General features: G+C 36.6%; 1 protein-coding gene across 1 annotated transcript; it reads left to right on the top strand.

Moving 5' to 3' along the window:
* Nucleotides 1-614: 614 nt before the first annotated feature.
* Nucleotides 615-1,388, top strand: LOC130747561 (protein SMALL AUXIN UP-REGULATED RNA 12). Its single transcript, XM_057600534.1, has one exon. It carries the CDS (start codon nucleotides 722-724, stop codon nucleotides 1,037-1,039), a length of 318 nt encoding a protein of 105 aa, XP_057456517.1. The 5' UTR covers nucleotides 615-721; the 3' UTR covers nucleotides 1,040-1,388.
* The last annotated feature ends 11,955 nt before the right edge of the window (nucleotides 1,389-13,343 follow it).

The raw sequence follows: 13,343 nt of genomic DNA, 5'->3' as shown, positions 1-13,343 counted from the left end.
CCCCCACACTCCACATGACCCTCTCTGCCCCCTTTCCTTCTTAACATTCAACAACGACTTCTTATAAAAAAAAATAGAAAAATTAGATGTTGTGCATTTTTGTTTTAACCCTGGAATTAACGCAAACATAATCTTACATATTTCAACCCACTAATGAATATTTTGTCATGTTGAGTTACGTTCATCAAAAAAGCAGAATTTGACACGTCCGTTTCAATTTAGATCCACATTAAATTCTATAGAAATTTAAATAACAAACGCGTTTGGAGTTCTATTGAATTAACGTGAGTTTACATTGAAACCAACATGCTAAAATCATACTTCTCTAATTTCTCCATTGATACCTTGAGATATATAAAATTACGTTCTAATGCTAAAAACGAACATACACTGTTTCTTGTACATTATTTTTTTCTTTCTAAATCAATACATATTTACTCAATTGGTAATGACAAATCATTTGCGGATAGAAAGTTATGTTTGATTTTTAGTACCAATATAAGAGTCGTGTTGGTGAATAGAGTTGAACTCACCCAAAGTTTATTAAAAAAATAAAATAAAATTCTGTCTTACTCTATCTATCTCCCCAAGCTCTCCATAAATACCCCCTCAACCCTTCCCACAATCCCATCACCACCACTACCCTCAACTCTTTCATTACTCTCTTATCCATCTTTCAACTCTATCTCTACCCATCTAACCAAATCCTATACCACTAAAAATGGCCGTCAAGAAATCAAACAAGCTTCCCCAAAATGCAGTCTTCAAGCAAATCCTCAAGAGATGCTCCAGCTTAGGAAAAAAACAGGGCTTTGTTGATGATTATGGTCTCCCTCTTGATGTCCCAAAAGGCCATTTTGCAGTTTACGTTGGTGAGAATCGAAGCAGGTACATTGTCCCCATCTCATTCTTGACTCACCCTGAGTTTCAGTCTCTCCTAAGACAAGCTGAAGAAGAATTTGGCTTTGATCACGACATGGGCCTCACCATTCCCTGTGAAGAAGTTGTTTTTCGGTCACTAACATCAATGATTGGATGAAAGAAAGAAGAAAGGAGATGATTTGATTTGATGGTTCTTTCTGATTGAGGAGGATGACCAAGATGAAGCAGAGTTTCTCTGTTTCTCTTTTTTTCAACATCCCTTCATCATTGTTTTTCTTGATCTGCTATGTTCACATCTCATTCTTTTTATTTGGGGGGTTATTGAACAACCTGATTGGGTTTTTTTTTATTATGTCAAATATGTGACTCTAACTTTGTACCTGTGAAGACTATCATGGGTTGGAAATTGTATAAAGGTTCCATGTTTTCCTCACAGTGGTTGTGTATACCCTGTGAGAGAAGTTTTATTATATCAATGAAAGCAAGCTAGTTAATTTTCTGTTCTATACATCTGCTTTCTACTTCTATGTTACTTGGATACCAATTCTCTCTCTTCTTCCTGGTTGCAAATTATGTGCAGAAGATTATGCCAAACTTCAACAATGTTAGATCCAAATCATCTTGATTATCATTATTGAAAGAGATAAATAAACAAATAAATCACACTTTTCTACCTTTATACTACTAGTAAGGAATGATGCAAAAGTAAAGTGTAAAAAATTTGTGCCACTATAATTTTCCTCCAAAATATAGTTTGACTGGGTCAGGATACCAGTCATTGCAAGATATATCGAATTATATGAGAAGAGTCTTCACTTAAATGTTCAATAAGAGAATGCCATAGAATCTATCGAAGTTCTAGCTCGAGGCTAAAGCCGACTTCTAGCACCTGATCTGCCTTCTTTATGTCCTGATCCTCATTCTCTAAGCGCCAAAGAGATGACTTTTTTTTTTTTATCATGAAGTGCATGTTAATGCATATGGTGTACATAAATCCGACTTGATTCTTTAACCCATCTTGGTTCAAGTCCACCAAAAGGGACGGGTTTGAATTTAAAAATTGGATCTGGTAAATATTTTGGGTTTGGTGAGAGATTAGCACAACTCATCCCACCAACATCATTTACTCACTGACTTCAAAACTTTGGCTTCGTCTCAATTTATAATAAAAGTTTTGTTCACTTTTTATCTTTAAGTTTTTGTTATTCTCCATTTACATTAGTGCAAACACATATCTATACCTAACAAGTGCGTTTAGATGTCAATTGAGTTCAACATAATTGAAAATTTATCTCATTAATCCATCCTTCATCAATTCTTATCTTAATGCGTTAGTTAACATCTATTTATACCAATGTAACATATATTCAAACATAGCTTAGACCTCAAAAGATAGGTTTGTGTTTGTTAATTAACATTGATAAACATATGGGTTTGAGTTTGAGTATGAGTATGGAAGTCTTGGAAAGAAATGGTTTTGAGAGAAGCTAATATAAGATCCAAGCATGCCAATTAAAAAGATTTTTTCTCTTTCATGTCTTTTCCGGCAACTCCTTTTTTAATGCTCTATTTCCAATCACATTACCAACCACACATCTCATTTTCTGTTAAAAACGGTTGGTATAGATGATTATTCATTGATAATATACAATTGATGATATCCATAAAGGTAATAAAGATTCGGGACCAGAGGATACAGGTTATGTTATTATTTACATAGCTTGTCAGAAGAGTACAGCATGCTATTTTGTACGGATCCTCACATGGTACGGTTAAAGAAGGAGGTTGGGTTAACGTTTCCGTCATCCCAACTAGAAAGTGGAACAGTGCCCCCACTCATTTGTAAGATTACTACTTTACGTAAGAATAGGTAGGTATACAAGAGCTCGTACGAAAGCAAAATCATCTTGTTAATGAAGATTAATTTAGAAACCCTACCATTTTGATGAGAACATCCATGTGTTGTATGTTGGTTCATTTCGATCGTCAATGCTTTTAAAGATATTTTTCCTATCATAACATTAATTTACATATACACTTAGTGCATGTTCAACAACATAGAATATGCTCGAGACAATATTATCAAAAAAAAAAATGATCGAGAGATGGACGAGCCCAAAGCACTGAAAGGAAACATTGAAAATCATCAAAAGAATTTAACATCACATTTTAACTCACATTTTTAAGGTGTTTCGTATACTAAAGTAAATAAATTTAAATTAGCGACGATTTTTGCAGTGAAAAACATTCCTTTAAAAATCTGTTATATATATTATACGAATTTTAAGACAGATTTTAATATGAATTAAAGGGATTTGTACTGTCAGTGTAAACTGATTTTACACAGTCAGTCAATTAAATTTCACCGCATCATAAAACATATCTTTATTTTTAATTAAAATTTAAAATCAAATTTATTATTCCTCCTATGTACGTGGCATGTTGTGATTGGTTGTCAGTGTAAAATTGATTTCCACCAACAGTAGATATTCATCAAACTCTTCTAATATTTCATTGCAAAAATTGAAAAAGAATGTAGTTGAATATATACTATTTTAAACAAGAATGTAGTAGAGGGAGGTGTATTTTAACTGAGGTTTCAGTTAATATGTACCTTGCTATAATTACCTTGGTTGGGTGCATGTGACTTTTGTCAATTAAATGAAGGTGCTTGCTGTGGTGCCTCCTCCCAGTTGCAGGTATGGTGCCTCCACCTAGTTGGACCAGTAAAATAGAACCACATATTAATGAAGTGGCTTTTCTATTTTCGTAATAATGTTTTTCTAATATTTTTGTTTTCAAAAATAGAAGTTTTATTATTTGCTAAATGATCCCTTACTTTATTAGTTACCTTAATAAAAGTGAGTTTTTATCCTAGTAATTTCTAATAACTGTTCAAGTGTTGTTCTTCTTCACCTGAGTTCCTCTTCTTCTTCTTGAGAGAGACCCATGGAGATGTCCGCCACCGCCGCTCATCCACCACCGTGAATATCGTTGTGGTTTGCTGCGTCGTGAAGAACGAGATCCGCTATTAGCCGACCACACGGTCTTTAGATCTACCCTTCCTTGTCTTTTTTAGATCTAAGTCATCTAACCATCTCGTTCTCTTTCTCGCATCCCATATTCTCTCTCTTCCGCCGCCAGATTCTGATGATGACAGAGTTGCGACCTCCTGCAAGTCCGGCGAAGAACCGCCTCATAGAGGATCTTGCGGTGGTGGTGGAGTTAGAAAAATAGAGCTCCTCGACGAGGAAAGAAGAGAGAGACCGGCGAGGCTTGTCGAAGGCGACAATGACGAGATCGAGCTCGCGGAGGTGGAAAGATAAAGTGGTTATTGGCCTCTGTTGTTCGCTGGATTGGGATTTGGGTCGAGGAAGACCTCGTTTTGGACGGAGATGAGGTGATTTCAGTGAACCCATTATTTGCAATTTTAATTTTCCTTGATACAGATATTTAGTTTCAGATAAAATTGTCATGTTTAGTAACAAATTTTGAAACGGATTTGTATATGAGGAACATGATTTTGCTTATACATGTGAGATGTTGTCTCATGCTTGATGCACGCAAGCTGTTTGGTGATATTCCTGAGAAAGGAGCAAATCTTAAAGGGGCTATATGAAAATCTTGAAGTTGTTTCATTTATGATTGAATTCATCATGTTCATGATTCTGGACTAGCCACTGATAACAGAGCAGTAATCTCTCTTTCATCTCTTTTTTTTACGCATATCCCTGAATCTTCTTTTGAATGAAATTCTTGAACATTTGTGGTGCAAAGTTGATTTAACATACCAGTACCATGTTATCAATTGTGTGATATTTTCTTACTTATAGTGCAGATGACTGTGGTGTCCTAAAGTTTCATCGATTTGCATCATGCAGATGACTATGACTATGGCTGAAGATAAAGAAATATGCTTATATACTTGTAGGTTGTAACTTGTAGATGTTCCCTTGCTTTTGGAATCTACAAAGTGGTAGTAGATAAGAATTTACAAGATTGAACAGGGATATCGATATCAAAGTCATGGTTTTAGCACTTTAATTCCTTGTAAAACGTAGTTGAGATGTACAAATTCAATTCATTCTTTCATTCATTAACCGTTTATAATACAAGGTCTTGCCATTTAAAATCATCTAAAAATGACTGCTCTATAGTTTTTGTTTTCAATAATTTCATCAGTTTGCAACTGTTACCATGATTTATATGTGATTGTTAGAAGTGGAAATTTAAGAGTTTGTGAAGTGGATCTTAAACCCACCTCGGAAGTATGCTTGTTGAATTTAGAAGGAGTGAAGAAGTATTTTTCTATCAGGAAGTAGTTTAGTGGCGGTTACTGACCTCCACAACTTTTCATTTAAATCATATTTGCAATTGTTGGCGGCTGTAATGCATGCAAAATGCGACCCATGACCATAACAACTAGAAAAAAAAACACATTCATTCCCCCCCCCCCCTCTAAAAAGCACATATTATATATATAATTCACTCATATGTTCCTTAGGTTAGAGACTCGTATTGGACCATCCTTCATTGTCGGTACATGTTAGTCCTGGTCATGTCTAAGGCTCTTATTGGGTCACCCCTTCCTTATCTTGCCCAGAAAAGGTAAAAGTGAGTATTGGTGATGGGGAAGTCAAAGAAAGATCATATTGGGCCTCATAATGAAGAGTGGCCCAACATGAGTCCTGGTGATGGGAAAATCGAAGAAAGACAAAATTGGACCTTATTGGGCCTCATAAGGAAGAGTGGTGGCCCAACATGAGCCCCGGTGATGAGAAAGTCGAATAAATACCTTATTGGACCTTATTGGGCCTCATAAGGAAGAGTGGTAGCCCAAAATGAGTCTCGGTGATGAGGAAGTCGAAGAAATACCTTATTGGGCCTCATTAGGGAGAGTGGTGGCCCAACATGAGTCCATGTGATGGGGAAGTCGAAGAAATACCATATTGGGCCTCATAAGGAAGAGTGGCCCAACATAAGTCCTGGTGATGGGAAAGTCAAAGAGAGACCTTATTGGGCCTCATAAGGAAGAGTGGTGGCCCAACATGAGTCCCGGTGATGGGAAAGTCGAAGGAAGACCATATTGGGCCTTATAAAGAAGAGTGGCCCAGCATGAGTCTCGGTGATGGGAAAGTCGGAGAAAGACCTTATTGAGCCTCATGTGGAAGTGTGGTGGCCCAACATGAGTCCCGGTGATGGGAAAGTCAAAGAAAGTCCTTGTTGGACCTTATTGGGCCTCATAAGGAAGAGTGGTGGCCCAAAATGAGTCCCAGTGATGAGTAAATCGAAAAAATACCTTATTGGACCTTATTGGGCCTCATTAGGGAGATTGGTAGCCCAACACGAGTCCCGGTGATGGGGAAGTTTAAGATGACCATATTGGGCCTTATAAGGAAGAGTGGCCCAACATGAGTCTCGGTGATGGGGAAGTCAAAGGAAGACCATATTGGGCCTTATAAGGAAGATTGGCCCAACATGAGTCTCGGTGATGGGAAAGTCGAAGGAAGACCATATTGGGCCTCATAAGGAAGAGTGGCCCAAGATAAGTCTCGGTGATGGGAAAGTCGAAGAAAGACCTTATTGGACCTTATTGGGCCTCATTAGGGAAAGTGGTGGCCCAACATGAGTCTCAGTGATAGGGAAGTTGAAGGAAGACCATATTGGGCCTTATAAGGAAGAGTGGCCCAACATGAGTCTCGGTGATGGGGAAGTCGAAGGAAGACCATATTGGGCCTTATAAGGAAGAGTGATCCAACAGGAGTCCTCAGTGATGGGGAAGCCGAAGGAAGACCATATTGGGCCTTATAAGGAAGAGTGGTCCAACATGAGTCTCAGTGATAGGAAAGTCGAAGAAATACCATATTGGACCTCATAAGGAAGAGTGACCCAAGATAAGTCCCGGTGATGGAAAAGTCGGAGAAATACCATATTGGGCCTCATAAGGAAGAGTGACCCAAGATAAGTCCCGGTGATGGGAAAGTCGAAGAAAGACCTTATTGGGCCTCATAAGGAATAGGGTGGCCCAACATGAGTCATGGTGATGGGAAAGTCGAAGAAAGACCTTATTATGCCTCATAAGAAAGAGTTGTGGCCCAACATGAGTCCTAGCTAATCATGAACCCAATTAATACTATTTTTTGACAATTAATTATTAATATTTTCGTAGCTTAGTGGTTGTTAGAAATGTATTTGTCTTGGGTTCGGATCCTCTTCCGTGGATTTTTCTCAATTTTAATACAGTGGACAGTTTTGGCGGCTTTTAACTGTCACAAAATGTTGCCAACTGCCACAAAATGTTGATGCAAAAAATTGACAGAATATGTGGCGGTTTGATAACATTTTGTGGCGTCTGAAACCGTCACAAATGTCTACTGTAGAAAAATTGAGAGAAATCCACAGGAGAGGATCCCTTCCCATGTGTCTTAGAGGTCTCAGGTTCGATCCTTCCTGGCTAGCATTTTTAAAAGTTGTTACCCTTTAATTTTTAACACCATCTTGCACTTCTATTTAAATCATATTTTCAAATTTTGGCAGTTGTAACGCATGGAAGTGGAGGTTTAAAACCGCCAGTATTGTACAAATGATTTTCTACACAAAACAGATGCACTGTAATCAATTGAAATTGATGAAAAAAAAAAACAAAGACTATCCAGTTTGAACAATGAACATATCCAAACTAACACTGCAATGGAAGTATTAAATTGCCAGACCATAAAAACATATTGCAAACCAAAATTATTGTAGAAGCCAACAATTATACATATGCACGAAGACCAAAGACAACAACACATTTCAAAGTTAATGTACTCATCTTGGTGTTTATCCAATAACTCAGGAACCTAATTTAGGGGGGGGGATCTTCAAATGAAAAGTTCCACAGAAGTTACTACATTCAAAAGCTACACCAAGTTGAATAAGCTTCCCCTAATTAAAACCTATCACAAATGGAACCATAACACACATAGAAAATTACAGCAATCCAATTAACCAAAACCAAACATTTCATTGTTTGCATGCACGAAATTAGCACAAACATTTAAAGCATTAGCTCCCCCAAGGATGCCATCCTGTACCTGAACAATATACCATATTCATTCATCAACATAACGGATTAGCATGTAAACCTCACCTTAGGAATATTTATATTTTAACCAATCATTCATTCCACAAGACAAATATAAATAAGTCCTGACTAAGACTCAAACAGAGAAGACATCAGTTGCAGTCACAATTTCTTTTTTTTTTTGGTTATCCATTGTATATACATTTACTAGCTAGGTATTTAGAATTGGAGCAATTCAAGTGGTTATAAGGCCCATATTGGTCGTTCCTCTTGCTTTTAGGTTTTGAAACCTTTACATATGTGCTTGTTTAGTTTTACAGTATAGTTTTTATCAGCTTGAAAGTCTTCTGCATCTGCATCTTAATACTAATACTTATGATCTAATTTCCTCTTATCTTATATGTTCACAATATAAATCCATCATATTCTTCCATTCCACTTTTTCCTTTGTCACTTCCAATGTATTCTCCAAATCAGTCAAATTCAAATGAAGATTAAAGAGCATATGAGCAGGCATATAGCACAAGAACTAAAAATCCCACAATGGAAGAGGAAAACCCCACAATAGTATTAGAATGTTTGGTTTTATTACCTTAATGGTGGCAGAACAATCACAGGGGGTACTTCGGATAATTTGAAGCTCTCAAATTCTTCCTCATGACATATTCTACAACAAGAAATCCCATAAACTAATTTCAAATCATGAATCAACAATACAACTTCTTCCATTTTCTACTCCTGGTGCTTGTCGCAATCTTGAAGCCGCCAACCCATCCAGAGTGCTTTCGAACCTTCAATCTCGTAATATCGGATTAAAACTTTAGGGTTTCGACTGTGGAGGTGTTGCAGCTCCGTCAGTGTCTAACCATCCACACGGACCCAACAATTGCTAGATGACGGCCACCAAGTTAGACCCTTCAATCGCATTTGTTCAAAATAGCAGTCCAGAACAACCCCACGCCACAAACCCAGTAGTTAGACGACGACAACCTTGACATAGACACCGTCAATCGCCTTCGTTCAACCAACTCATTCCCAGAGCTGCAATCGAAGAAACCCTAACTTTCAAGAAGAATATGAATCGAAAAACCCAGAAGAAGAACCTCGATACAACGATTCGCATATGAAAACGAAGGCGAAATGAAAACGAAGAGAATGCAATAGACAGAACAAACACACCTTAAGTCCTTAATCTTTGATCCAGACAGAACAAGCTCCTATTAGTTAGGGTTCAGGATGAAGATGAAGAGCAGGCAATTAGATGAACTCAGAATATGAATAAGCACTTTGATGGTAAAAATTCTCACTCATGGTTAAAAGATAAGATACAACTTTCAAACAATTGCTGAAAGACCCCTCTCTAATTAAAATATAATTCATTTATGATTTTCGAAAAAACAATTGAAATTTGAAGGGAAAAAGAAAATTTGGAAAAAATAATACACATGGCAGTTTATTATTTGCTATAAGGCTTGGAGGCACCACACCCTTAAAAATAGGGAGGCACCACAGAATTTGCCATTAATTAATTAAAAAGTGAATATATTATACTTTGATGGGTCCTTGTTTTAGCTCAACGGAATATTTTCTGATCATTTGTGATAGTCTTGACTCTTGAGTCTTGAGATTATTGGAAATCCGTTCCTCTCATTCCAAAAGCATATTTCACATTTTCTAATTTGAAAAAGATACATATAGAAGAAATTAAAAGAAACTTTTTCTCATGGATTGACTTAAACGGACGCTACGTAGTGTAGACTGAAATCGATCTCTGTATTATGTTTAAACACAGCAAGCAACTTCTGTAAAGATGCTGTTAATGATGACAGGGCGGCATAAAATGTTGTTTGAGGCGCCGTTTGTTAGGCCTCGCCTGGGATTATACACCGTAAGTCCGTAACCCTTCTAAGCACTTTACAGTCCATTTCCTTAGGTAAGGAAAAGTCAAAAGCTGATACACTTTTTCACGTAGGTTCAAGACTCAAAGAAGAAGAAAAAATGAACAAATAAATGGAAAAAAAGAAGTTGTTTTCTTAGGTTGTTTGGTTGGATTGGTCTTCGACTCATCAGCCGGGTTATCGAGTAAATGAGTCATTTATCAAATTGGTTGACTCGATGTATTAATATATGCATTTAGTTGTTGATTATTAATCATTTTATGTCACATAAAAGGTGCATTTACATTCATTTTTAATTTTAATTGAAATAAAAATACATTTGTCAATTTGACGAAAATCAATTAAATGTATGTGTATACAAAATTTATACTGGCTGTGCACAACTCTTTAATCATTACTTTATTTTCATATGCATAACCTTCATGTGTGGTTTAGTCTCACTACACCAGAAAAGGGCTTTTACAGCGCCCCTATTACAGCGGTTCACCTAGCAGCCGCTGTAAAAACAAAAACACGGAGCGGATAATAGGATTTTATAGCGCTTAAAGAGTAAACCGCTGTAAAATCGTTACCTATTAACAGCGGTTAATTATGCAACCGCTGTAAACACAAACGCGGAGCGGATAATAGGCTTTTATAGCGGTTAAGTTTTAAACCGCTGTAAATAATTGGGTTCCACTATTTACAGCGTGTATCTACTAACCGCTGTTAATAATAGATCGTGAATATTAAAAAGTGTTTCATATGGGATTCGAACCCGGGTACCTCAAAAAATTGTATGACTTCTTATCCTCTTTTACTCCCTGAACCTCGACCTAACCATTACCCTTCTTCAACCTTTCTCTCGTTTCTCAATTGTAACCTTTCTCTTAGAAACCCTAATCAGAAGCCCATCGATATGGCTCCAGTCCTCGCCTTCGATGTTACTCTTGTCCTCGCCGCCGACGTTGCTCTTGTCCTCGCCGCCTGGACTCCAGCGATCTTCGCCACCTCCGCCATTGAATCAACTCAAGCAACCTCCAACTCAAGGTGTTTGTCCTCTTCTCGATCTCTCTTTTGCTTAAATACTCTCCAAACATTAAACTCACTGCGCTTCTCCTCGTCTTCGAAGTTTCAGGTGTTTTGGTTCGTAATTCAGTGGTGGTCTCTGGTTGATTGGTAAAACTCTCCCATAACCACTTCATTTTTTAATTTTTCCTGAGTTTGAATCCGTTCTGTTGCCATCATTTTTTCCAGGAACTATAAGCAGTGTTGTGGCTCAAGATTCCTAGTTTGGTATGTTTTCCAGTTCAGTAACTTCATTTTCCAATCCTTTTTAATTGCGTACTTTCTTATAGAAGATAATTAAATGTTTCATGTGAAAAGAAAAATGTTATAGAATATAAATTTGTTGACATTCAACTCTTAGAATTTGTCTATATAGGTTGTATTTGACTATAAGATACTTATGACACTAAGGAATTGAAGTAAATCCTGAAAATAGCAAGCTTGATAAGAACCAGATGGATGATTTAAGGTTTTGGTTTCCTTTCTAATTGATTTAGTTTTAAAAAAGATGTCTACACAGAAGGATAGGTAGTTTTATAAAAGTCATTCAAATACAATTTTGTGTTAATGGAAATGGTAATCTCGCTTAAGAATTTATGTAAGGTTGGGTTGTATGATATGAAATGAACAGGCTTCAGGACTTGAGGATTAACATGTGGAAGTTTGTGGGCTTTGGTGACCCATCTCTATAGTGAAATGGATGTGGGCTAACCACTTATCCAATAAAGTATGACTCTCTCTACATTGCGAGTATTTCTTAGTTCCTTCTTGGATTTCAATGTGGAGAGAAGTTACGTTAGTCCAACTATCAAGAATTCAGATAAAACTAAAGCTTTAGATGGGGTAGTTCAGTCACTGATGTGTGAAAAGGTTCTTTGTTACTTCACTTAATTTTAGTCATGTTGTGTATCCTCTTATACGATAATAATTTGGTTTAATTTTGTCTCAATTTAGTATATTACTAGTTGCATTTGGTTAGAGTTGAATTTTGAGGCATAAAGTATACACTTAGTGAAACAAGATTTACTTTGAAAAATTAATCCATGCATATGTGTTAGGAATTTTAGTTGCAGGTGCAGATTCTAACTCATAAACTAGACACAATGACTGGGTCTTCACATACTTGGCATAGCATCTCCAATCTGTCAAGTTTAATCTATAGCAATTTTAGACATGTCACTTGTAAACAGAATTAGATTTTTTTGTTGCAGATGCAGATTCTAACTGTTTTATTCCTCTGTTCTTTAGCACTTGGACTAACAGTGGCTCTTGGTTTAGCAATTGCATATCCTATACTATTTTCCTAGCCCTTATCCTTACTATCTATGCTCTAATTTTTTGATCTTTTCTGACTTGTTTGTAGATATGGTCAGGCATTTAGGTGAGTTGGGCATATGCCAAGAGCAGTAGGGAGGATACCTCAGGTTACTTTTTTGCATGCCATTTATTGTTGATTTTGATTATTTTTCTTCTTGGGGGCATCTCTTTTGCATGTTGATTATGTGGTGTAATATAATAGTTTATGCCTTAAGTTTATCATTCTCTGTTTTCTTTATCATTCTCTGTTAAATTCAGGTTGTTAGTCATGCTATAGGGAAAAAAAAAGCATAGGACTCTATCTTTTGAGTTACTTTATGTAAGTTTTGCTATCTGGTTTTGTTTAATAAAGTAGGATTAATTTTCTGCAATCTGTTTATTGATTCATGATATTTGTTTGTAGTAGAGATTCTTATTCATTGCATGCTGAATCACTGATGCAGTAGTTCTTGAAAATTCCTATCCGATCTAAGTTCCCTATACTATATCTTTAAGTTGAGTCCTCATACACAGACTAGAATATAAGCTGTCATTATTGTAATTCTTACTGCCCACTTAGGTACCTTGAGTTATTTCCGAAGCCTCTCAAAAGCATTACTTTGGTATCTCAATAATTATGGTATTAAATACACTTTCTAGGGGGTAAAAATACAACTTCTAGGTGATAAAAATATATTGTGCTTCCTAGTGCCATTTATGAATTTCTTCCTACCTCTTTTCTCTCTCTTTCTGTTTGCTACATAAAACTAAGCTTAACCACTTCTGCAGTGGTTGTTGTGTGTGGAGCAATTTACTTGGTCTGTCTTCTGGTTGGATATGATTCCTTCACTGAGATATGGTTCTTGCCTTCTGCTGTTGTGTCACAGTTTCAAGGTATATCCTTTTTCTTTCCAACTTCATTACTATTGTTCAGTCAATGTAGATAATTGTTTGGGAAAGGGCATTGCAGGAGCAAAACAACAAGCTAGCAAAGGTATAAGTTTCATTCCTCATTAACATTTCAATCTAAGTCTTCTAACCAATAAATGATTCAAAATTTATATTTTATTGCATTTAGACTAGACTAAGGAGAAAGCGAAGAAACTAACAGAACATCCACCTACCCAGCTCCCCAGAAAACACTTGCAAATGTT

The sequence above is a fragment of the Lotus japonicus genome, chromosome 3 (genome assembly GCF_012489685.1).
Source record: "Lotus japonicus ecotype B-129 chromosome 3, LjGifu_v1.2".
Taxonomy (NCBI): domain Eukaryota; kingdom Viridiplantae; phylum Streptophyta; class Magnoliopsida; order Fabales; family Fabaceae; genus Lotus; species Lotus japonicus.
Note: the sequence above shows the minus strand (reverse complement) of the source record. Positions and strands in the feature narration are given on the sequence as shown.